At 35.7% G+C, this 25,898-nt stretch overlaps 1 protein-coding gene across 2 annotated transcripts in view; it reads right to left on the bottom strand.

The window, feature by feature from the left end:
* SRBD1 (S1 RNA binding domain 1) overlaps positions 1-25,898 on the bottom strand; it is a 129,063-nt gene that overhangs the window by 81,412 nt on the left and 21,753 nt on the right. For both annotated transcript variants that reach the window (XM_084515173.1, XM_084515174.1), the window contains exons 12-15: positions 21,979-22,086; positions 14,459-14,616; positions 12,941-13,031; positions 11,780-11,887 (exon numbers count right to left, since the gene is read on the bottom strand). In XM_084515173.1, the coding sequence (XP_084371299.1) occupies positions 11,780-11,887; positions 12,941-13,031; positions 14,459-14,616; positions 21,979-22,086 (465 nt within the window). The remainder of the gene's footprint in view (positions 1-11,779; positions 11,888-12,940; positions 13,032-14,458; positions 14,617-21,978; positions 22,087-25,898) is intronic.

Here is a 25,898-nt window from a genome sequence, read left to right as displayed (position 1 = left end):
TTTTCCCCTAATGCTGGTGTTTCAATTCAACCACAAAGTAATCAGTTTTGCACCTACTGCATTGCAGAGCAAAGAAAATATATTTACATTATAATCAGCATTCAATTTGCATATTTAATTTATAAAAAGCTAGAAGAAATTCCCTACAGACCACAAAATACAGAAGAATATGCTCTGAATCAGATGTTGCCAGTTTCTTCTCTTTACTTAATGTTAAGTTTCTTCCCTTTACTTAGCAATGGAACAACCCTTTATGTAAAATCCTGATTCCAGCAGAAAACATTACTGTCAGACGCTAACTCATAGTACCAGCTTTATGGAAAACAAACCTGTGAGGGGAAAAATAATTTCCTCCAACTTGCTCTGCTAATAAGGCTCAGTAGGGTTGCTGCTCCCATGAACAGTCTTCCCCAGAAGCCATCAGCCACCTCAGGTAAGATGAAGGAAAGGCTCGGAGGGCAGCAGGAGGGTGAGGAGACCAGCTGGGGATGAAGGCCCACTCCTGAGCTGAGTGCGCAAACAGCAGCAAGCACAGGGACAGCCTTGTACGTCTCTTTAAAAGGAACGAAGCATCACCTTAAAAGCCTTTGCTGCTGTCGTTACTTGGAGAAACAGGATATACTAAAAGGATCCTATATCAAGATTTCAAAATTATTTCATTTTACAACATTTAAATTGACAATGTCTCTTTCTATTCACTTGCATAGCGGATTAGATCTATGTTTTCTTCAGACAGAGAATCACTGAGAAGTAATGCATGAATATCAACTTTGATTTACTTAAAAATGACAAACTAACCTCTAAAAACCAACTTTACTAAAACATGACAAATAACTTTGAGCTGCAGTTTTACACTATGAGGGAAAACCCAACCAGGAACAAGTAACAAACACATCACTGATTTTAATGAAAGCCTGCTTCTGAAGAATATTTACAGTACAACATCGCGATACTGACAAGAGAATCATCCGGGGAAGCCCTATGTCTGAATTGTTTCCCTGAAACATTTCTGTCAAGTTCAAATGTCAAAATGTGTTTTATTCACCTGTTACTGGAAGTACACTACAATGAAAGAATGGAACAGGCAGTAGGCATGTTGCCTTAGCTGCCAAATACGCTTAATGAAATATAAAAACTACTTAGGTTCAAGAGAAAATTTTTATGTGAAAACCAATTTAATATCAGCAATAACTATAACTGTATATAGATGGACATTTTTTCACCCCCAAAACAACTGCCAAAATTTTTTTTTACTTGGAAATCTCCACAGACATCTGAGCTGTCTGAATAGCATTTGATGTTACGCAAAATAATCTGATTCAATTAGAAACCAGAATATTACTTGCAGTTGCAAAAAGGATTAAAATGAAAGCATTATTTCTGTCTCAGTCCCAAACTTGACTTCAGGACTGTTTGAAAGAAATAAAAAATAACTAACATACAGAATTTCTAAAAGGACTCAGTTAATTCACATCTCTACTTGATGTCACCAAAGCAGCCCACGCTTCTTCAAATTGAAAAGGAACGGGAAAAATAATGCACTCTCTTCCCCTGTGTCCTTTTCCTTCCCAGCGCCAGTTGTCCCTGTTGTTCCTGCTAGAAGGGCCTGGAACTGAAGAAGGTGCTTCATGTAACTTGTGCTTTTTGATGTCTCCTTTCAGACATACTCTTTCTTGTCTCCGTATCGCACACTATGACAAATGGATCATTTCTTACTCCCTCCACTTACTCATCATTGACAAAACTGCTGGAATCCAGTTATAGAAAAGAATTATTCTCAATAGGCACCTTCAGTTACACATGTCTGACACTGCAGTCATCTAAATCTAATCCCTTTTCAAGCTGAAATAACCTACTCAAAGGCCCTTTGAGACACGCAGCACGTCTATATTCTCTGCCTCTCATGCCTTGAAAACATCACAAGTATGCTGAAGCATCTCCCACTGATGTGGCTTCTTTCAATGTCATTCATGAAGCTTTTAAGACTGCCATATGCTTTCTCGGTAAGAAAAGTTAAGAGTCCAGACTAGCAGAGCCCCCAGTTTCAGCGGAGAACAAAATTACACCATCTTCAGGTGCGACATGTGTAGCACTCACTTATGCACTGCCAACAGCCTCTAAGAGCCGATGGTCTGAAATCAGGCAGAGAAAGAAGAATTTATCTAACTGTGGAGTAAAGGAGCCCTTGCTTTATTTATTGACAGATACATTGCATTTGCTTTTCAGTCCTGGAAGATTCTCAGGCTATCACACCTAGAAGTCATTAATTTTCAAATTTTCCTAAAATCTAAGCCATTTTCCTTTTTATTGAGGTCTGTAACAGTTGATCTCGTGACACTGAGGGAATTTGTTAGCAGCTGTACAAATGTCAGTTTCCTGAGGTCTACTACTCAAAACAAACCTGGACATACTTTCAGAGGGAGAGGCAGAAACTTCAGTCCAAACTTTGGATCTGCCTGAAAACTTTCATTTTTGCCAGATAAATAGTATTGAAACTTCAGAGAATAAAGAAACTCTTTCCCCATTAATGACAGTATTAGTGCATACACTCACTCCATTTTCTTAAAGTTTTCCAATCTTCTTTAAATACACACGAAACCCACACATATACATACTTACAGAGACTTGGAATGAAGAATTTCATCCCAAAGAAAACTCTGCCGGTTAAAAGACATCGAAATCAAGGTATGCAACAACGCATTAGACTACCTAATGTAGTCTAACCACTTAACCCAAGCTTCTGCTATCAGTATCAACGATAATAGCACAGTTTAAGCTCAAAAAAATAAATAAATCTGTATATTACATCTCACAACAATAAAGGGAGCCCTGTAAGAGCTGAAACGCAGAATACCAAATGTGGTTTCACAAATGAATAGGTATGAAGTTTGGCAGGATCTCAACTTCAGTAAAAACATATTACTGGCAATCTCACACAAATGGAAAAATGCTTACTTCTGCCTTATGCTCCTACAGAACGTCTACTTGAAGGGAAAACACTATCCAAACATACAACCAGGTCAGACTGTGCCATAACACTCAGTCTTACTACCTCACAAATCAAGGGATACATCTTGTATTTATATCACTTTAATCTGGATGCTATCAGTATTGATAACTCTTTGAATGCTTCTACTTAAATTAACTCATGACAGGATTCCACAAGTAATTCTTGCTGGAGACTTTTTATACAATAAAGAGCCAAAATTAATTTTCCCAGTCTTTAGTAGTGGAAAATGTACTGCTTGTCACATCTATTTCATGACAGTCACTTGAAACACACAAGCCCATGCGACATCTCTACGAATGAATAGGATAATAGAATAATATCTCAAGTATTTCAACTGTCACGTGTTTTAGAAAGACAGTATCAATACAAATCACAAATCAACATTCTAATAGTTTTAATTTACATTCACCTCTTGATATCAAAGATTTTGTTAGCATAGTAATACCATACTACTATGGAGCCATGCTATTTCATCTCAGGCAACAGACAAAGGCTAGCAGGGTAAAATGTACAGATGTGGATAATGAGAACCACCTTGCAAGTTCCTGTAATCAAAGTTGCACAAATACCAGTGAGAGGGAAGATTTTCTATGCATAATTTCACTTATTTGAAATATGAAGTCTCTGAGTATTTCTACTTCTTGTTACTTTTAGGTCCAAACCCATTTGTTTTCAACCTATGGCTCACAGGTTTCATCCAGAAGGATCCACAAAGGAAAATGATGGAAACCAGACCACTACCAGGAGGCTTACATTCTCTGAAGTGAGTTCTGCATTGCCACCACTAAGTTTCCAATGACCAGAAAACCAAAACTATATCAAAAGATCCACTTAGATTCATCTTAATCATTATCTAAACTCTCTTAGCTTTCATTTGAGCAGGTAACAACCAAATCTGATCACGTTTCATTTCTGTTAAGAAAGAAATAGAGAAAAAGAGTTTGGGCCTTAGTGATTTCTATGGCAGAAATAACAACACTTGCTCATTGAATGTCCTTTGCCTGGCTTCTCCAAATAAGCTTTCAAACTTCTTGGTCTTGCATCTGTAAATATTTTTTGATGCTTCTCCTTCTTTACCTGACTTCTGTTGTACTGCAATATGAGGTGCTTTCCAGCTATTTTCAAAAGTATATATGATTCATTTACCTGAAAATAGCAAAGATCTACATGGAAATAGCATGTGCACAAATTACTGCTCAGTAGGGAACATAACACTGAAATCAGAAAAGTTATTTTGCAATACTAAATATAACAAGTGATTTCTCTGTTTAAAAAAGTAGAGTGGGAGATTTTGGTAAAGTTCTTACATTTACGTGATTTGCTGAAGTGGATTTGAAAGGTTGGATATTAGGAAGAACTTATTTACTGAGAAGGTTGTGAGGTATTGAAATGGGCTGCCCAGGGAAGTGGTGGAGTCACCATCCCTGGAGGTCTTTAAAAGACGTTTAGATGTTGAACTTAGCGATATGGTTTAGTGGAAGACTTGTTAGTGTTAGGTCAGAGGTTGGACTCGATGATCTTGGAGGTCTCTTCCAACCTAGATAATTCTGTGATTCTGTGAAATCAGTGCATTTCCAATTGAGGAGTACACAAAGGTGCCCTTCAACTTATTATTACATGCTTTACAGATTTTTGTCTCAAAATCTTCCCTAATTATGTAGAAGTCTTTTTTTTTTTTTTTTTTTTTTTTTTTTTTAAATCTTTGAAAGGTCTGAAGACATTCACACATTGAAAATACATGACTTTTTAAACCATTGCTTGATGCTACTGGTCATACTATCTTGGAAAAAGAAAACCAAGAAGGAAAGTTGTACTACTAACATAACCCCCCATACTTCCCCCAATTGTTTTCCCATAGACTGTCCTGGATCCGAACCAAATTACACGTCCTAGTGTTCTGGAAAAATATACTTTTTCATCAAGATTTAGATTTCTTTTCACTAGTTACATTTACTTCCTGGCCACCACCACCACCTCCCCACCTTTGCACTGTTCAAGTCTATACTCCCCATATATCTTCTTCTGTACCTAAAGGCATTCATAGTCCCCTTGTTCACACTGGCATAGTCCCAGCTAGATCTTGTTTTTACCTTAAAAACTGTAAAGTTGTTTGGCTGAAATAGAATTTAAAGATGGCATTCCAAAATTATCTGTCAAATGTATCACTTATAAAGTTTGTTTAAAGAATTTCAAATTCATGCTGTACAAGCCTGAAATTACCATCTCCTATTACACCTGTCCTACCATTTTGTTATTGCTTACCCATTCTTTTTCCTTCCCTCAAGAAAAAAAAAAAAAAAAAAAGAGTACAGATCGTAATGCTGCCTACAGTAAACTTTCAAAACAAGCAACTTTGGAAGGCAGGGGAATCTTTGCTTTCTTGGACTGCTTCAAATTCCAAGATGACTTCTGCATCTCCCTTTTCACTATAGTATGGATTCAGCTCAAGCACGACACCAGTCTGTGGATACATAAAGTTCAACACTGGATAGTATTTTGAATGCTGTTACTTACTACAGTTCACATTCCTCTGAACAAAAGACCAATTACTACCTAACATTATGTATAATCAAGAGTAGCAGGAGGAGGAAGTCTCTACACAAAGTGAAGATGCTATTTAAATATAAACATACACAATTTTTTTTTCCATTTGAAATGTGCACATTCATGATGTCTGACTGGTGTCGTAAGTAACCACAAAACAGTTTATTTAAAATAAGGGACAGAATACAGCCTGGTTGGAAAACACTATATAATTTAAATCATTTTTAATGCTCATGTCTTTTTCACACACATCTTAAACTTGTTTCTCCCTAAAATTATTTATTGTTTAGGACTTCTTGTGACTTCACTGTGGCCTGCAATGAGTGAAAATAGAACAAAGAGATCTTCAGTGCACATTTCAAATGTGTGTATTCCATGGAATATGTATTTCTTTCACAAAAACTTTCTAAGCTATTTTCTACCTTCTGCATCAGACATCTAGTGACCTAAAGTGCGTAGGTATGAGTACATAAATATCATTAAAAACAACTTAAAGAAAACATAATCAAAAAGAAATGGGAATAAAGTTTCCTATACCCCTACTCCTTTGTATTCTCAACAGACTTGAAACAACTGCATTAATGCAGCAAGCAATAGCTTGTAAAAGGATGCAAACCAGCTGAAACATTTGACAGACAGTGTTAAATACCAGAGGATTCATATCAACCACTTTATTTGAAAAGGTGCTTTGATGTTGGCTATCTTTCATGTACCTCTTTCATGGCACATTAATAAGGAAAACTGAGATGGGGTAAATTAAGTCCCAAGGTCATATCTAGAGTTACAGCACTGTGGGTACCTGATGAAATACGGATTAATGCTGCATGAGCACTGAATAAATAAAACCACTTCTGTTAACCACTCAAACAAGTTTTACAAGTAGTTCTGAACTTTATTCGGCAACTAGACTTCAGACATCTTAATCCCCCCACACTGCTTTGAAACCTAATTATCATAATGTGAACCCGAATGTTAGGTCCCTTTCAAACTGCGAGTGCTATGAAGCAGAAAAGTAATGGGAATTAAGCTAGTGTAACATTAGAAATGTAGAGGCATGGAACTTGAAAGTGGCATTTGTTAAAGCTGAGAGAGCATAATGTAGATATTCAACAACATAAAACACACATTTAAATTGAAAAGGATATTTAAAGCATGTGCAGACACCTATAAAATACAAGCGGACCTAAAATCCTGTAGAACAAACATTTCCAAATCAATTTCTTGCCACCAAAGTCCAACTTCAAAAGGTATTAAACAGTCCTGTTCTACCTTAGCAGAACATTTCTAAGTATTCTAAAGCAGACGATTTAAACATTAAAGAATACCAAATGATAACTTTACAACACATTACAGACTTTCCCCTATTCGTCACAGTGCAGAAGTGTTTGAACTTAAGCAGCAGTAAATTATTAATTACACTTCTTACAAAACCTTGAGAGTAAGGAAAGATTTTTCTGTAATCTGCAGAAAAGGATTTAACTTAACATATTAAGTTAAAACTAAGCATAAGAGAAAACACCAAGCCACCTAGAAAACAACACCCCCCCTCCCCCCAATACACTTGCCTGGCTGCATTCTTTACCAATTGCTGAAAACAATCAGCAATTCGTGATACCTATCCAACTTTTTTTCTTTTTTAAAAAATGAACTGAAATAGTTTTATGTAACAAATATATAAGGAAAGTTGGGTGAAAAGGCGTGCCTGTACTGTTACAGTGGAACCACTGAAATATAAAGAAAAATTGTGATTTCATTTTTCCAAATATGATGATTGAGCTGCTTGTCTTGTCCTGCTTTAGTAGCGCTCATCTGGCATTCAGACAGCTTTCATTTCCAAGATGCCTAGAACCAGCAGCAATCAAAGAACAACAGTTGCAGTGATCTAAATATGGAATAAGATTCCTGAATTTTTTCAAGATTTTAATTTAATCCAAAATGGCCATTGAAATCCTAAAAGTTCATCATCTGCCATGTTAATGCTGAACACACTGTTGTTTCATTTACATTTCTGGTCCTGTTAAAACAAATACACTTGTCTAAAGCAGAACATCTGTTTTGGTTATAATACAATGTATCTTTGGCAAGAACTCACAATAGAACTAACATAAATAATCAAGAATATTTATTGAACCTTGTAACAAAAACTGATTTGTAACAAAAACCTGAAGACTAGATATGACTGTCTCTGGGCTCTAGTCCAGTCCTAATCTAAGTCAATAAACATAGCTCTAAAAGGGAAACTACACTTTAAAAAAAGTCCTGCAGTTATTTAAGTTGGATGTAGGTATCTGAAAGCGTGTTGGTTATAAAAATAGTGAAAAATATTTGCTTTAAATCAAAAACTGTCAAACTGAATCTAGACAGGTTTTAAAGGCACAAGAAAAAGTGTGTCACATGCTTCATTTCCTACCACTGTCTTCTCTGATTTGTCTTCTCTCTGGCAAGCTTCAGTAAAATTATATTTACTTTATAATTGCCATTGCTGAGGATTTGTTATTTTAATAGTTTGCATTATTATATAGTTTATTATTATATAGTATATTATTATATAGTTTGTATATTTATTAGCATCAGTAAAACACAAAGAAGTCATCAAATTAAATAGTTCTGTTTGAAAGAAACTGGCTCCCATAAACAAAATTATTTTGGAAATCTCTTTTGATACAAATACAACCAAAACATTTTAAAGTGAGAATCAGTTAATTTGATTATTGTCACTATTTCACCTTATCAGCTGTATGTTCTCATTGATGCCTATGGTTAAGTGCTTGCTAGAGTCAGACTCTGAAGTCTGGGAATATCTTCAAGTACAACTCTAAAATGACTGCCCAGGACTTTAGCTCTGGAGAGAATTTCAGCACATTTCTGTAGATAAATAAATGCATAGTGGCATTACAGTGGACATGCATAGACATACATGTAACCACCAAGTATTCAGGTGGTTATCATTAGCCTTGATTAGAAAGCACACCTGTCAAGATTATTTGTGTATGCATTAACTGCACACACTTCCAACCAAAATAACACACTTCGTTATTGTCTCCTTTCATTGAAAATGCATGATTCAAGTTCCGTATGATGAACTGGACAGAAAAATAATATTAAGAGATTATTTTAATAAACAATTCTGATTCTGTTCTCCACTTCCAACCAATAAATAAAATATGTATTATATTACAAGCTTTACTTCCCAAAGAAGCCAAAGTCTGTAGCGCCTCTCTGTCTTTCTAAATGCCTTTTCTGAATGACAGCTTAAGAAGTTAATTGGGGTTCTGATTTTAAAACAACCCAAACACCTGCCCAGAAATTTCACATTTTGAATCCTTTGAGAAAAGGACTGTAAATTAAATATCATTGGCAATTATCTGAAACTTGAACAGAACAATTAAATGAGTTCAATTTTTTTAGGCAAGGATTTCCAACTTTGTGCAGTTTAGTGCATTACCAAGAGGCAGAATGCTTTGGAAATGGTATTGTGTTAGATACAACTCATCAGTTTAAGTACTGAGGTGTGGATTTGATTTTTTTTTGTCTTTGTTGTTATTTTTCTTTTCAAACACTGAACTGATTTTTTATATATTTATTTACTATTGCAATTGCAGGTCTTCTTTAAGAATGACCTGTTGCAACGTTACTTAATTTGCTTCTCATAGACTTTAGATGCAAAATAATTTACAGACATTACTTGATCCCAAAAGCATACAATGGGTTTCCACAGAAGTAGTTAAAGATTTCTGTTCAGCCTATGTACAATGCCCTCGTTTTCCTCTATCATGAGAAAATGTTTATGAAAATACAACATAATCAAGGAAAGACTTTATACATGGAAACAGAATCTTTTGTGTAATCTGAGAATGCATCACCTGTGGGACTTTTTTATTTTTAATAAGACGATCACCAGAACATATTCTTCCAAGCCGTTACTCATAGCTCCCCTCAAAAAGTAGAGCAGTTCTCATAATGCATGCCTACTGGCACCCATTGCTCAAGTGATGATTCTGTACTAATTGTTCCCCATTCATTGCTTGTGTTCTTGAATTCAAACTGACAAATTCCAGGCATCTCATTCAATTATCAAGTGTGTGTATCTGGAGTCATCCTTCCTTTCTATTACTAAGAAATACCAAGGAGATTAAGGAGAAGTTTTCTGGAGCTAAACAGCCATTTACCTTGCAGGATTCAGCATTTTCTGGAGCTAGAAAACAAACAGAGCAACCACCTTGCAGGATTCAGCAGCATGGTTGGGAAAGTACAGCACGGGTTAAGGCAATTAGATGGACATAAAACCATTATAGTAGAAAAGGCAACATAAGAACCCTAAACCTTCAAGAAAAAACTCAGTCAAAACTGTCAAAATGTGAGAAAAAAATACTAGGACCACAAGTCCAGTTTATCTGTACCCCACACACACACAGTGTGGGGGCCACAAAGGTCAACAGCATCAAGCATCACCTGTAACATACAGTACAACAGCAACAACAGGAAAAAAAAAAAATTCTTCCAAATTTTCTTTTACTACACAGTACCTCAGTGTTCTACATATGAAATCTGAAGTAGGTACCAGCTTTTCATCGGACGAGCACATTATAAAGAAACACCGTTAACTCTAATACATTAGAAATAAATATGGTGAGCAATAACTATTTTGATAATGGTAGTTTTCATTTCCAGGAATCAATCTTGAAAGTCAAGACTGTATTCATAGATTTTTCCTACAAATATCATAAGACTTTGTGGAAAAAAATGAAAAGTAAAAGAACTATAGAGGTAGTAACTGACTTGGTAAACTATGTAACTTCTTCCTTAGAAGCATTTATACTAATTCCTGTTTCACCAGAGCTTTTAATCATTTCTAAGCTGTACTCTTCCTCCCTCCCCCATCAATTATTTTGCAAATTCTATAATCTTGCTCTACAAACAGGGAGAAAATATTGAAGCAAAAGAAGAAAACAGTATGAAAACCATCCACCACAGTATTGCATAAATATTTTTTCTGTATAAACTAAACTGTTATTTCCATTTTGGAGCATATGGCCAATAAATAAAATCACTATTACTTTCAGACAAATAGTTTATGTTAACATAATGAATTTTTAAACTATATGAAATGAACAACAGTGAAATAAAACATTTGCCAAGAAACATACAGAATGAAGTATTTTTCATTCTCTACTGTCTACAGAAATCTGCTGTTTTGTACTTGGATTCAAGAAATAGGATGCATAATTTCACAGAAGCTTGAAAAGCCTCCTTCCTTTGCAAATCATTAAAAAAAATAAATCAGAAAATCCTTACTATGTCTCTTAAAAAGCAGATTGAGATACCAGGTCTTGCAGCAAATATAAGTTCATTTGAGAAACAATGAACAAGTGCATTTTAATTTAAAGTATAACGTAGTAGGAAGAATACATTTGTTTTACATTTCTGTAAAATAACTTCCTAACCTATGTAAAAAAAAAGGTTCCATTAACTGTATATAGTAGTTTTAAAAGAAAAAGGTCAGAACTTTATCAATAATTTAGGTAACTTATTTCAGCATGTTAAGATAGTTAAAAGTAAATATTGCTCTTAAACTTCAGCACAAAAGATAATCCAATGCCAATCACCAAAAATGCTTTAAAAATACATTAGGTGTGAACACGAAAAAATAGAAGTTCCGCATGGAAAAAAAGAAAGCAATATAGTACAGTTATCATCAAAACCAAAAGCAGAACAGTTTAGTTTGAATTCAACAAAGTAATGGATAAAACTTGAAGTTTTAAGAGGACAAGTCACTAGGTATCAACAAAACATTTGGTAAGTATTAACACGATATTTATTTCCAGACAACTTAACACACAGGGAATTAGCAAGCATTCCATACCATTCCATTCCACACAAGCTCTATCATTTGCATTTAAACTCCATCTATCAAGAAATACACAATGCCAAACACAGATGTTGGAGCTACTATTCTCTCATATTTTGTTATCATAATATCAACAGAGCGAATCTCAGGAAGAGAAAATAAACTGCCTCACTGAGTCTCTTACAGACTTAGGAGAGCTACTTTCATGCTCTGAAGAGCTACACCCTTTTTTCTTTGGCTAGAAGGATGGGTCAAGCTTGACTCAAAGACGAACAAAGCAACAAAAAGAACCACTTAAAAACATTAAGTTTAACAAACGCCTGTTAAATTAAAATATGCTGAACAGATAAACACCATGGCAAGCAAAGAAATCTTACCAGTAAACAACATCCAGTGGTGCAAAGTATTTCTTCATAATTAAATCAGCAAAGTAAGCTTCTGTTTCTCTGCAGGCTGTGCCATTGCCAATCACAACAGTGCTACAGCTTTGCGTGGGGTAGAAAAAAGAACAATTATTTTTAACTATTCTTTTAGTCTTCTTTCATACATAATGTTCAGTGTACATCAATGACCAATACATCTTATTTTACACAATACAATGGCCGTATTTAATAAGAACCTATTCCTTGTAATATCACACTGTGCTTATCAGATTTTCAATGGGACTTGAAGAGATGAGTCAAAGTTATCACTCATTTGTAAGAATGGCAATAGCTGGGGAAAAAAAACAACGGTATTTCATATTCATAAAAGAAGGGTTATTTATTTACATTCCTCAAACCCATTCACCTGGTATTTCTTTCATCTGTTATGCATCAAGAAAAAAAGAATGCAAAAGCAATAAGAATCTTAATTCCTTAATGGGAACATCATAGTTTGCAACAGCTTGCAAGACTATTGGCTGTGCTGGGAGCAGTCAGAGGCAACCAGCTATTATATCACAAATGTTTAAAGCCAATCTAATGCTTAAAGACAAACTCAGCTGTATGCTGTGACCATTCCACAACTGATTCAGTGAGCTGACGTCTCTCCATCGGAGTTCCCAAAACAGTTCAATACAATAAAATCATGCTGTCCCTATTTGCAAGTTCATCTGGAGATCTATCTGGGCAGGGTTTCTTTTGCTTAATAAAGATCTTCTTAAAACTGAACATTTGGAACAGGGAAAAATCAGTGAGTGGTTTGGAGTGGGAAGGGAGGGAAGATAGTATGGCTATCTTTGTACCTTAGCTGACTGGTAATTTCTATTCCTAAAAATAAACAGATTGACAGAGCTTTATGGGAATACATTCATAGCATGCAATCTTAATCATGGTCATTGTTTCATTTCATATGCTTGTAATGTATATATTGTGTAAAAGCATGAGCACAAAGGAAAATAAGTTCTGAAGTACAGAAAAAAAAAAAAAAAAAACACAAGAATAATTCTACTTAAATCAGTAAAATTTTGATTCTCCCCAAAGGCCAGTATTGATACTGCGGAGATTTTCATTAGATTTAGGGAGAAAGAATAATAAATGTAAGTTTCCTTAACATACTTGAACTGTTGTAAAAGTCTCTTTATCTTCTCAGCTTCCCGAAATCCTTGACCAGAATGCAAGTAAACAATATCAGTATGGAGTATCTGACCTGGAACAAAAGGCAAAGCCATTTAAAAACAAAATAAAAAAGACAAAAGCAAAACAAACAAAAAAACACATATTCCAAAGCTATTTCCTGCTGAACTACTCAAGTTAATTTGATGATTCACAAATAAAGCTTTTTAATAAGCCACCTTTCCCCTTTGTTTTTGTATCTGGTTAGAAGAAAAGCATGGTGGGCAGAGGCCAAAAATGCTTTGGCTGCCAAAGCAAAATGAGCTGATACATTTTCCATTTCCCCGAGACCATATCCAAATAACAAATAATGAGCACGTAGTCATAATAGGCATATAAAATATTATATCATCAAAAGAGAAAAGTAGCAATTCACTGCAGAAGATTCAATGCTATAATCTAGTAATTTTTATTTTTAAGGCACATCCACCAATTAGGAATCCAGTCTATAGACCTGCATTCCAAGAGTACCAGAACTCCACTGTTAGCTCTTACCACGATCCCACCTATCAAATTTGGAAATAACCATGTGTTAACTGATACTTAGAGCTCGTGGTACAATGCAAGCTAATAACTATTTACTTCAGCTTCATTGCCATTTTCACTCATGTCAGAAACACATTTCTTATACCCTCCCTGGGCTTGTATATTTCCAGTCAAAAGCAAAGACAAAATAAGAAAAACAATTTCCTCTTTGCACCTAAAGAGGTGTGTATCCCCAGATCAAGCTATGATGCACTGGAAAGGCTCTCTTCTGTCTATTTTAGACATCTGTCTAAAAATTAACTAAAAGGTTCTGCAAATACATTTCTGACTTATCACATTAACACACATACTACTTTAACACAACAAAAGGTCTGATAAAGTGTCCAGATGTCCAAGATACTACCCATGAAAAAAAACTAATTTATAGAAAGCACTTTGAATTCAAACTCTTTGTTAAACAATAAAAATGCCAGGTGTTCTCTTTGGTGACTACTGAGAGGCACAGTTATTTGAACTTGTATTCAAGAAGGCAGAGGGAATTTTAAATTCTATTTTATTAAGGAGTAATAATACCAAAGGAGACACTGAAATCCATGTGCAAGAAATTTAACTTTATGCCTGAAGAAAGGAATTTGCAACACAGGATGTGTGAAAACCACTAAAAGCTTAACCAAAAAAAAAAAAAAAAAAGAAAGAAAAAAAAGGAATTTGATAAAATGTATGGTTTTGAAAGTACTCCTGCAATTGAATGAATATATATATATATTCATTCATATATATGTATATATTCATAATATATATATTCATAAATATATATATATTGATATATATAATATATATTCATATATATTTCATATATGAAATATATATATATTATGAATATATTCATAATATATATATATTCATAATATATATATATATATATATATTCAACAGTCCTTTCAAAAAAGATTAATATTTTAAACTGAAACTTACTGGTTGGTGAAATAATAGCCAACTTGCAGCCATGCTTGTAGCCAGGATCTACTCCCATCAAAGTACGACCCCTCACAGGGCTGGTCAGAAGCAACTGCCGAAGATTTCTCCCAAACATCATCACAGACTCTTTCTCTGCATCAGATGTCAACTTAGATCTTAGAGGGATGAAATTAAACATCGTTTTTCCTTGAATTAGTTCTCATATGCACTTTCAAATTGTTCCAAATTTATAAGGTGGTTTTTTTTCCACTTATGTTTTCATCATCTCTAACTAAATATTAGACTTTCACTCATGTTTTGGAAACTTTAAAAAAAGAATCAATTCAAACCAGAGAGAACTGTATAAGAAAGTAAACCAACACAAGCACTGTAATGGAAACACCAACAAAAACGTACACATACAGATTAATATTCAAACATCAACTCATAATTTTGAGTGGAGAACAGCTTCCCTTTAAAACTGATACCTACTTACAAAGAAAAATGGATTTGAGGAAGGCACAGACTGAAGTTGGAGTAATTTCTCACTTTTGAAAAAAAAATCACTATCCAGCAAAAAATGATGATCATTTAGGCTGAGAGCTACTGGAGAGAATGTGCAAGGGCCTACCCAATTAATTGTTAATACACTATGATTTTTGAGGCATTTAGCTCCATCTATGAATTAAGTTATTTAACAGGTATCACAAAACCATGTCGATTTGATGCATTTCTGTAAGGCATTTCTCTGCTTCCTAAGAACCAAACAAACCAGAAGGATCCCAGGATCATGATATTCCTTACATTTCTTTTGCATGTTCTTCAACTGAAAGAAGTAGTTAGTGGTCTAACTATTTGATGTCAATGACAATAAGCAAGAATTCTTACTGTACAGGGCTATGTGAGACAATTCACAGCACTGTTGAGTGAAGGTGAACAAGATGCATGATGTCTTATTTGTCAAAAGTGTCCAGTGAATGATTGGTAAGGACAAGTATTTTTGTCTCAGTACAACATCTTACATAAAAGAGCAAAACTGAAAAAGCAATGCAGACACAAATATTCATTATCTATATGTTTTTTTTCTTGCAGACACTCATAGACATTTTCAGCTCCATTACATTGTCCATAACGACACGAATTCGGCAAGCAAAAGCAGTCCAGCAAAGCCTCTAAAAAATTTGAGTTGCCATGGCCCTCATTCTCCTTTTCCTTATACCCATCACTGAAAAATATAATATCACAGAAGAAACAAACAAAAAAAATAAATAAAAAAAAAAATGAATTCCAGTTAGCTAAACTCTGTAAGAACTTGGTGGTGAGGGTACTACTCAAGTTGCTTAAATCAACCATTGCACAACATCCGAATCTCAAGCAGGCTACAAACCAAACAACTCTCATGGAGGCTATTTAACACAAATGGATATGAAGCTGTTCTGGGTAATCTTTAAATGTGGAAAAAATTAGGAATTTTCACTTGAGCAATCCCAAAATCCAGCAAACATCCAGCTCAGCCCTATTCCATCCCACAGCAGTACAGAAGGATCTAAAAAGTCTTCATCTCTCATTTGTGGTCTAGAGGTCCTCTTGCCAATCTGTGGTAAATGCTTGTCTCTCCAGCTCTCAGCCATTCACACAATTCTTGTGTGCAGCTTGTGGGTTCAGAAAAAGATGTTACTGCCAGCAGTAGCTTCTGCAACCCTAGCTGCATTTCACACATAGCTGGTTCACAACTTCCCTCCCTGCCAGCCCATTGTGTCCATTTTGAAAGTTGGAGCAACCAAGGAAAGGAAAAAATATTTTAAAGAAATAAACAAGTAAAATGACTGCAAAACACAAGAACAGGCTTTGGGACAAGTGGGCAATTGTTGTATAAGGAACTTAACGCCTCCCCACCACCACCACTCTTTGTGTTTTTTTTCCTCCATACGTATGCTAAATTTCAGTTTCATAGTATTGTGCTAAAGCTCTATGAACAGTTCTTTCTCACATTGTTGGTAAGGTATTTTCTTTAAGAAAACGTGCAACAAAAGACTTTTTTTTTTTTCCAGTATCAAGTGTACGGAATTAACACAGATGTTATTTAAAGAAAGATGGTGAAGGGTATACAATACTCCTGACTCTTATCCTAGCCTCCCACTGCTTTCAGCTCAGAGTTATTTCCTGAGCTTGACAATGTTTGTCTTATTATTAGTCCACAACAAATCTCCTGTCCAGCTACTCAGCCAGTATGCCACTGAACCCATGCACAGATCTTGATCTTGCATCCACATAAACGTTTAGAAGCAACTTCTACAGGCCCATGGCAAACTGCAAGAATAGCCGCCACCTTTTGGATGGAGGCTGATTCTTTTTCACTTTTATGGTCCTCGTAGATTTTATACCAGAAGAGAGCAAAAATTTATTCCTGGAAATTGTGTGCCACTCTTCACACTCCATCTCTGTTAAATCTTCTCTTTTCCAAGACGAGAATTTGCAGCCCAGTCAACCCTCTACACAGAAACAATTTCATACCTTGCCCCCCTTCACTGGGCGTTTTCCAGTTTGATTAATTATTAACTACCTATATTTTTATTATTTTTCTGAGTTGAGGGGATCTGAATTCCAAATGTAAGCAAACTATATCAATGATTCTGTTTAGACTTTATTCCTCAACTAAATAATCTTTTCTAAGCACTTAACATTTACATGGAGCTATCTTCCACAGTGCCAAAGCCGCTTTCCTGACTGCCAGGGTAGCACCAGAGAGTTCATCATTTTCTATATAAAAATAGAATTACTTTCCCTCACAAGCATCACTTTACAGTCATCTTGACTGAGTTTCAGTTGCCATTTCATTTCCTGCCATTCACTCTTGCAGCATCCTTCTGTAATACAATACAGTTCATCCCCTTCTTAAAACATTAAATAAAAGCAACCCAAACCACAGAACCACCTTCTTCCAGTGGGAATCCAGGGTAATTGGTGGAGGTGCCGGCTGAATTCTAGTCCATGCAATTACCAGAAATACTGGATGTAATTTGTAAGAGGTCAGAGACAAAAAAGCAAATACCTAAACCTCACAACTGTATGGATCCTTCTACATACATGCACAACAGAGGTTCAGCCAGCACCTGTGCATAGAAAACTGGTTTGTAAACAAGGGAAAGTTAAAAGCTCTTGGATTGGAGGCTTTTACAGATAAAGGCCGAATTCCAGCTTTCCATCTATCCCACAGATATTGTCTCCCTATTGTCCACGAGTCTAAATCCACCCACGCTGCAAATTCACATCAGTCCACCTGTGAAGGGAATCTTGTGCAGGAACTGAAGTTGCCCCTAAACACATGCTATTAGTTATGTGCGCCTTATGGAAATCGTGTTTAAAATTGGCATGGATATACAGAAACTTTTATAGTAACAGGAAATGTTACTGAAAGTGCCAGGTGCGTAGGGGGAACATAATGTATGTCCTTTCTATTACATAATATCCTGTATTTTTTAATTTCAAATATAGACGTCTCTTTTCTCTCTAACTGTCTCTCACTCAACACTTGTGTCAATGACATGATCTACTGTCCCAAGTATTGGCCTTTAATTTTAAGTTTGGAATAGTCATTTGATCCTTGAACAAATATTAAGCTACCTCAAAAAATGGTTTTATTTTTTTTTCTTTTTCAGAGCACAATTGGCTTCATCCAAATGGCTAGGTGCCTAGTTTCATGTTTTTGCAATTTGTGACAGTTCTCATTAATATGGCAGAGATAAGGCAGAGGAGGAGAGCAGCCCTTCTCTACAAACACAAGACGAATGATTATTTGGTTAAAAAAAAAAATAATAAAATAAAAATAGATAATTTAAAAAACAACAACAACAACAGGAAAACACCAAAAAAAACAACACACAAAGAACTTCAGTTGCCTAATGAAAAAGTATTGACCTAGTCAGAATTTCGAGCCCCTCCCTTGAACTTTAAAAAGTAAATCAAAGCAAGTAAGCTAATCATGACTTACTAGCTTCTTTATTCAAAGTTAGACAAGTCAATTTTTAAACTGAGATTTAGAACTCCCCGCTTCCATATACAGTCTTAGAGGCAATCCTTTCCCTGGAAAAATATCTGCAAACTAGCTTCAGGTGTGAAACAAGATATACAGAGAAATGTTTATGTCCCTAAAGACAGAAGAGAGAAAACCACTCACTTCAAGAAAGCATGGAAAATTAGGAAAGGATTATCCATTAAAAAATGGCCATGCCACATCACTTGCAACAAATCCTGATGGAATCCTTCCATGCAGAACTGCAACAAGATAAAAAGTATTTCTAAGTGCCAAAAGCAACAGTGGACATTATTATACCAGATACAAGAAATGATGGTATCTGACAGAGTGAAAGAAAGGAAATTAAACAATAAATAAGGTGGCCGCCTTGCTGGCAAGTTTTATCCTTCTGATCACTAGAAGCACCAGAAATTTCAATACATTCTTGGAAACTTTCTGTTCCAACGTTTAATGATAATAAAATGAAAAGAAAAAAAAAAACAGCATGGGGTAGATTGGAGGTATTAATGCTAAAAGGAGGTACTGAATACTTCAGCAGCCCTTTGCAAGAGTCCTAAAAATCAGCTCCTGGTATGGGGGAAAAGAATAAAAGAAGGCTAAGGGGTTAAGTGGTCATGGACCAGGAATAGTACTGGCAGGTGCTTTACATTCTTCTCCATAGGAGCAGTTTCAGCTTTTCCTAACCAGACAGTGCCAATCATGTCAAATTATCACAATGAGTAAAACATAAGCAGACATCCACTCAGGAACAGGCAGCAAGCTTAGTATTCTTTTCAAGTACGACTTATGAGCTACATCTATGAAGTAGTAGGGAAGAAAGTAGTGTGTGTTTGTCTTGTAATTAAGGAAACAGAAAATCCTGTAGCAACCTACTGCTGCAGCAGCTCTCATACTGTTATATACAACACCTCTTGTTATTAAAATCTGAATAAAAAGTTAAGTGTGCTGGGGCACAGTCCTGTGGTTGGAACCATGGAGTAAGAACACAAGAAAAGAATTCTTATCACACTCAGAATCGCACAGAGTTTCTAGGTTGGAAGAGACCTCAAGATCATTGAGTCCAACCTCTGACCTAACGTTAACAGTCCCCACTAGATATCACAGTTTGACTATTCACGACAAAAAACAAACCCCACTAAAAGGTAAGTCTGTTATCTTTGTTTTAAGTTTGATTCTAGAGAAGGGTAGGAATGAAAAAGACTTTCACACCCATTTGACAGAAGCCAACATCAACTGTCGTGAGATGTTCATCACTTTGGCCAAACAATGCCTACCCTGAAGTAGCTAAGGTCACAAAAATGAATCAGGACTCATTTTCAAAAACAGTGAAATCCACATTAGCAAAAGATAAGCTCACCATAGGGTGACTAATCAAAAGATGTGAAGCAATTTCACTTGCAAAATAATGACCGAACACAACATACTGTAATGAAGAAACCCAAAAGCCACTACAAATATCTGCTGTTCAAAACTAGCTGACAGTTCTTCTCTACCAGGAAGAACACTGAACATCCGTCTGACAATGCCTGTGAGAAGCAAGGAAAAACAACTCCAGTTTGAGCTGAAACATCAGAGAGCAGCCAGGCGGGTAAGGAAGAACTACATTTCACAATGTGATTGCAGATTTCAGATACCTAATATTCTAAATAACCAACACAAGCCATTTTGGCACAAGTCATTTCAACACTTCTGATCTGAGAAACAAGGTCTCTCGTACACTCCAGTTCAACTACCTCAAAACAAGTTTTAAAATTTACGTCTCATACCAGGAAGCCTTGCCCAAATCAAACACACAATACTTGGGCAGTCACTCTTGTATTCCAAAGAGATGAATCACAGCATCAGTACCATTAGCCAACATGACAATATTCTTGCCAGGTGCTCTGGGGGAAAAAAAAGGCCTGTTCTTACCTAGAAATGGATAGAGTTAATTTCATCCTAGATGCTAATACTAATTCAGAAGGCTGGAAAAAAGAATGGCAGAATGGATGGGTAAGAGGCAGCAGGACTATGCTTTTGGCTGCCTATGCTCTCAGAGGAAGACAAACCTTGCTGCTTTTCCTTTTATCATGAAGTATGGCAGGCATGACTTTTTTCCCTTTTCATAAGGAAAATAATCTGATATTTGGTCTACTATCATATCTAGCATTAATCATAGTATCACAGAATCATTCAGCTTGGAAAAAACCTCTAAGATCTCCCAATCCAACCCTTAACCTGGTACTGACAAGTCTGCCAATAAACCATGTTACTAAGTTCCAAATCTACATGTTTCTTGAAGACCTCCAAGCGTGGTGACTCAACCACTTCTCTGGGCAACCTATTTCAATGCCACAGAACTCTTTCAGTATAGGAGAAATTACTCCTAATATCCAACCTAAACAGCCCCTGGCGCAACTTGAGGCCATTTCCCCTTGTCTTATCACTTGGTGCTTGGGATAAGAGCCCAGTCCCCACCTTGTTACAGCCTCCTTTAAAGTAACTGTAAAGTACAATATGGTCTCCCCCGAGCCTCCTTTTCTCCAAGCTGAACCACCCCAGCCCCCTTGGCAGCCCCTCGGACTTGTACTCTTGACCCTTCACCACCTTTGTTGCCCTTTGTTGGACGCACTCCAGCACCTCGATGCCCTTCTTGTAGTGAGGGGAACAAAACTGAACACAGTATTCAAGATGAAGCCTCAAAAAAGCCACGAATGAAAACTTCAAATACAAATTGAGCGTAACATCATTAGAAGACAACACTTTCAGAATGCAAACTGACATATTCAATCATTTCAATTACACGGTAAACCACTACACTTAACCATGAAATATCCTATCCAGTACTACTTTTACTCTTACTACTTTTTACTTAAGTTTTAAGTTTAGAACAATATCATAGATCTCACAAAGTGGCATTCTATCTGATTATATTATTACTACAGTATCACCAGAAATAAAATTACTGACTTCTCTAGTGCCATTATAATATCCACAAAAATGGTATCAGACTAACACACTGACTACTGCATTTACCACAAAGTGCAGACAACAAACACTAGGGACGCTTCCAGCCATAACAATTGCTTTGTAGGTTTTTTTCAAACAGGTAAAAAGAAATGAAGTCAGAATAAAGTCCCTGACTGTACTATTGCTGGGACATGAAGAGACACTGGGGAAACTCAACAACATAAAACTTTAACGCTAATAAGAGGGTAATGATGCAACTCTATTATTGTAATGTTTCTCTATACCATACTTCATAAATGTATAAGCAAAGACAAAAACAGGTAAAGCATGCAAAATGCCTTAACAGAAAGATCATTTCTCTATCCTAGCATAAACCAGAAAAAGTCACAAATTACATCTACTGAACACAGGACTACTTTGTGTTTTCTTCTGAAAACACAGAGGAGTGAAAGACTTCCTGTATTTTCAAATGTATAAAAGATATTATAAAACTAGGAGAAGGGAATATTTAAGAAGTAGGTAGTATAAAAATATGCCTTCATTCTGGGCTTACCTGAATTCCCTACAGAGGAGAGGATATATAAGGCGTTTATATGCATCCTCTACTGAGTTTCGTAGTATCCTCATTAATTCTGGTTTTAAAAATTGTTTTGGTCTCCATCTGCATAAGAACAGAAAAACAAAATCAAAAAATGCTTTAAACACATATACAAAAACTCAAATAAAAAGGAGATTGTACTCCCAAGGAGAAGGGAGGAGGGAGACACTCAGGTATATTATGCTCAAATAGAAGTAAGACTGAATATTTTCTTTTACAGTCCAACTATTTTGGTTTTCATTGCTTTTAAAAATACTGATAACATCCATGCTTTCCTTCATTCAGTGTATTTTTCACATGCCTGGGTCTCTAACTACAAAGTGATTAGATAGATAGATATGTTAAAATGTCTGGATAATTTTTTAAGGCAAAAAACAGGACTGAATTTCACTTTTGACTTTGCTTTGTTTACTTGCACTCACTCAGAAATGCTAAGAATCCTCAACTGACTGCTCCTACCCAGACAGCTTTTCAGTTGTTTAAGCAGACTCTACAATTTCCCAAGACAGCTTTTCTTTTTCTAAGTATCTGTGTACATAATAGCTGAGAAATGTGTGATCAAGTCAACACTATATCAATGTATAGACATGGGAGCAGAATTAAGCTTACCACTTAGTTTTACAACTTCCAGAGTTTTCAGTGCTTAGCCACATGACCTCATCAACCCTTTGCTAACAGCTTTTACAAATAGTTCTACTATACTTATTTGTAACTAGAGACTTTTTCCATATGCATATAAAACCACCCTAAGTTTAAATCCACTTATTGCCATCCATTTCTATAAACATGAAATTTGTACAGGTGGCAAGTATGACTTTACATTACCCCCAAAAAGTATCCTCAGTGCAAACAGGAATGAATTTGGAAATGTGGCAGCTGTTGCACCCTGCCGTTTCATCCACTAATGCTAGACAGTAAATCTTTTATCTGTAAATTGGTTATCACAGCAGACGTTTTTATTATCTACCTACACACAAGTAAAAATGATTCAAGCAACATTCTATTAGAAATCCTAAAATTGCTGCAAAAGAAAAAACAGCCAAATACTAAGTTCAATTCATAGTAAATACTGTTTCCATCATTCCAGTACTTTGTGAGGAAAGAGGAAAATCCACTTTTATGCAAAAAGTATAAACATATGTATATAAAGATCAAAGTCCAGTTAACCTTTCCTCTAACAACAGATTCTTCTCAATTATTTAATCAAGAACTGACTTCTAAAGCCCTTTAAATGAAGCCCTATTTAGAGAACCTCCATATACATAATACCTTCTTACTCCGCTCATCAGCTCTATTACGTGCACGTGCTCCCAACTAGGATCACCATAAGCATAAATGGCTTAGACCACTAATACACCTCAAAGGGTAAACCCCATCAATGCTCACATAGTCCACATTAAGAACCACTCATATCAACTAATAACCGTTCCAGGAAGAGCTTTTAGAAGAGCGCATCTAGGCTTTTAGACCTGAAGCACAAAGAGCAGAGTTTTGTTTTTCCTCCAAGACACTACATGAAACTTGTACCAAATTGGCAACCACACATAAACCATGCCTTTAAAGCCTTGTACCATGGCCTTTACACAGTATTTGAGAATTTTGTCTAGAAACTGACAAAAAAGATTATCAGACGCTGAACTTCATTTTCAAGGATGCAATCCCACTTTGAAACAAATTCACACCCCTTCCAAAGGGAGAACTCCACCACACCTTTACGCACAAAGCCAGCTAAGCAGCCCCTCTTCTGGCTGTTTCTCGTTGTTCCTTTCCCCATGTCCCACGTCACAATTAAATCTTCAGGACCTTAACAGTTGTAATGTTAATGAAGCTATGTACGCTGTCAAACTACAGAAATCCCATGTTCTGATAAAGAAGTACATTCCATAGAGTCAAGTGTAACAATACTCCTGAGATTTCAGTGCAATCCTAAATTTCAAGAAAATATAGATGCTACTACAGGCATAAAATATTCTGCATTTGCAAAGAAAAAACGGTATTTTCAGAGCATCTACACAGAGCTCAATATATTAATGAAGAGTTCTAGTCTTTCAAAGTCTTTTCACTTTCCATCCTGGTGGCATTTAATGCTGAAAAATTAACTTCAGAAGAACAAGTATAAGGCAGTATATTTACTACTAATTCAATACGCAGTAGATGATACTGTCCTGTGGCTAGAACACTGGGCAGACTTTGTAGCAAGGTTGTGGTTATGGTTCTGCACCTGATTGTGTGTGTGACCTTCAGCAAATCAGTTAATGCCTCTGCAAAAGTTTGAACTCCTTGCCCTAAACAAGTGTTCTTAACTTTCTGCTCTATCCAGTAAATCAATGCAATGAAAATAATGCAATTACCACCGTTGGACCATTACTTCCAAGCTTGCAGAACAGAATACACATTGAGTAAGAAATATTTGCCAATTTGATAACAGTCGTCAATCAAATGAGGAAGATTAGAATCTGTGATAGACGTTAATGCATCAATATCTACTAAAATCATTCCTTCTGAAATTCTCTAGTGCTGGAGAAGTTGCCCTTAAATAGTAAAAAGCTATGAGTGTATGTAGCCTCAAAAATGCCAAGTATTAATATGTAGTTTCATTTCCAAGGTCAATATTCTTTTTATCTCAGGATGACTCACAAAAGTGTAATCAACCAAGAATATCTCAATTTACATCCCACTTTCATTTGTGTAGCAGTGACAAGCTGTTCCATTATCTGTGGCTCACAGTGCTTCCAAATTCTGTCACAGATGCAGTAAAAGCAAGACTGGTAGTTATTTTCTGCCTACAGAATATATGGGAGAGCGTGGGGGTGGGGAGGGTGTAAGAAAGATGGAAATTCCATTATATTTATTAAAATTAAACTTCAGTGTGTTTATTAATCCTGATACTTTACTGGAAAAAAAAGTGACTTCCTGTTAGTCCTAGATTAAATTATCTGGTGAAACAACATTTTAATTCTTTCACGGGCTCCCATGCTAGAAACAGAGCTGTGAATCTTCTACAGTGAAAATGTGCATTTTTACCACATTCTTTCTCGGACTCGGTATAGAAAAAAAATATTTGCTTTTATATATTGAAAAAGCCTTTTTTTTCCTCTGTCTTCTTTGCCCCATTTGGTAATTGAATTTTAAGGTGTTGTGAGTATATCTTAAAAACCTTTACCTCTGCAGTAGTAACTATCTCAGCCTGTTAAGAAAGATAAACCTGTCTTTTACATTCTGATTCTGTGATTCTATGTGGAAGGCAGATGCACAGGGTTTGGACCACAATATTTTCCGATGGAGAGCATCAAGGTACAGTGCAGTTTCCAAGAAAAAGAGTGACAGAGATACCGCACAAAATATATTTAACCAAAACTTCTGTAAAAAAGCCCTCCAAATTATGCAATACGAAACGGGTCTCATTACAAGCGAAAAAAAAGAAACTTGTCAGAGCAAATTGATAAGAAATAGGAGAATCATCCAAAATTTTCTGACTTAAGCAGAGATCATAACACAAGAATCAGGTCACATAATATTTGAGAATTATGGATTGAACACAACCACTTTTAGGTTGTCTATTAAATCCAGTACATTTTTTTAGCCATGTCAATGAACAAAATTCCTGACACATGCAGATTTCAAAGTTGCATCCTTTATTGATTTAAAATCTGAGGCAGCAGTCTTTAATCACTGCAATCAGGCATATAAAGTTATTTTTCGTAAGTTGGAAGTACATTCCATTGTATTCTGCAAATTTCTTTTGCTGAAGACTACAGATGTGATGCATATTTCAAATTGAAAATACATTCACCTTTCATTATGTCTTCGCTTTTTTTTTTTTTTTTTTTTAAAGAATTCAATTGCTTGAAGAACGGAGCCAGAATTTCCCAGAA

Source organism: Aythya ferina (genome assembly GCF_964211825.1).
Source record: "Aythya ferina genome assembly, chromosome: 3".
NCBI classification, from domain to species: domain Eukaryota; kingdom Metazoa; phylum Chordata; class Aves; order Anseriformes; family Anatidae; genus Aythya; species Aythya ferina.
The sequence above is the reverse complement of the archived record's forward strand: the minus strand, read 5'-3'. Positions and strand labels throughout refer to the sequence as shown.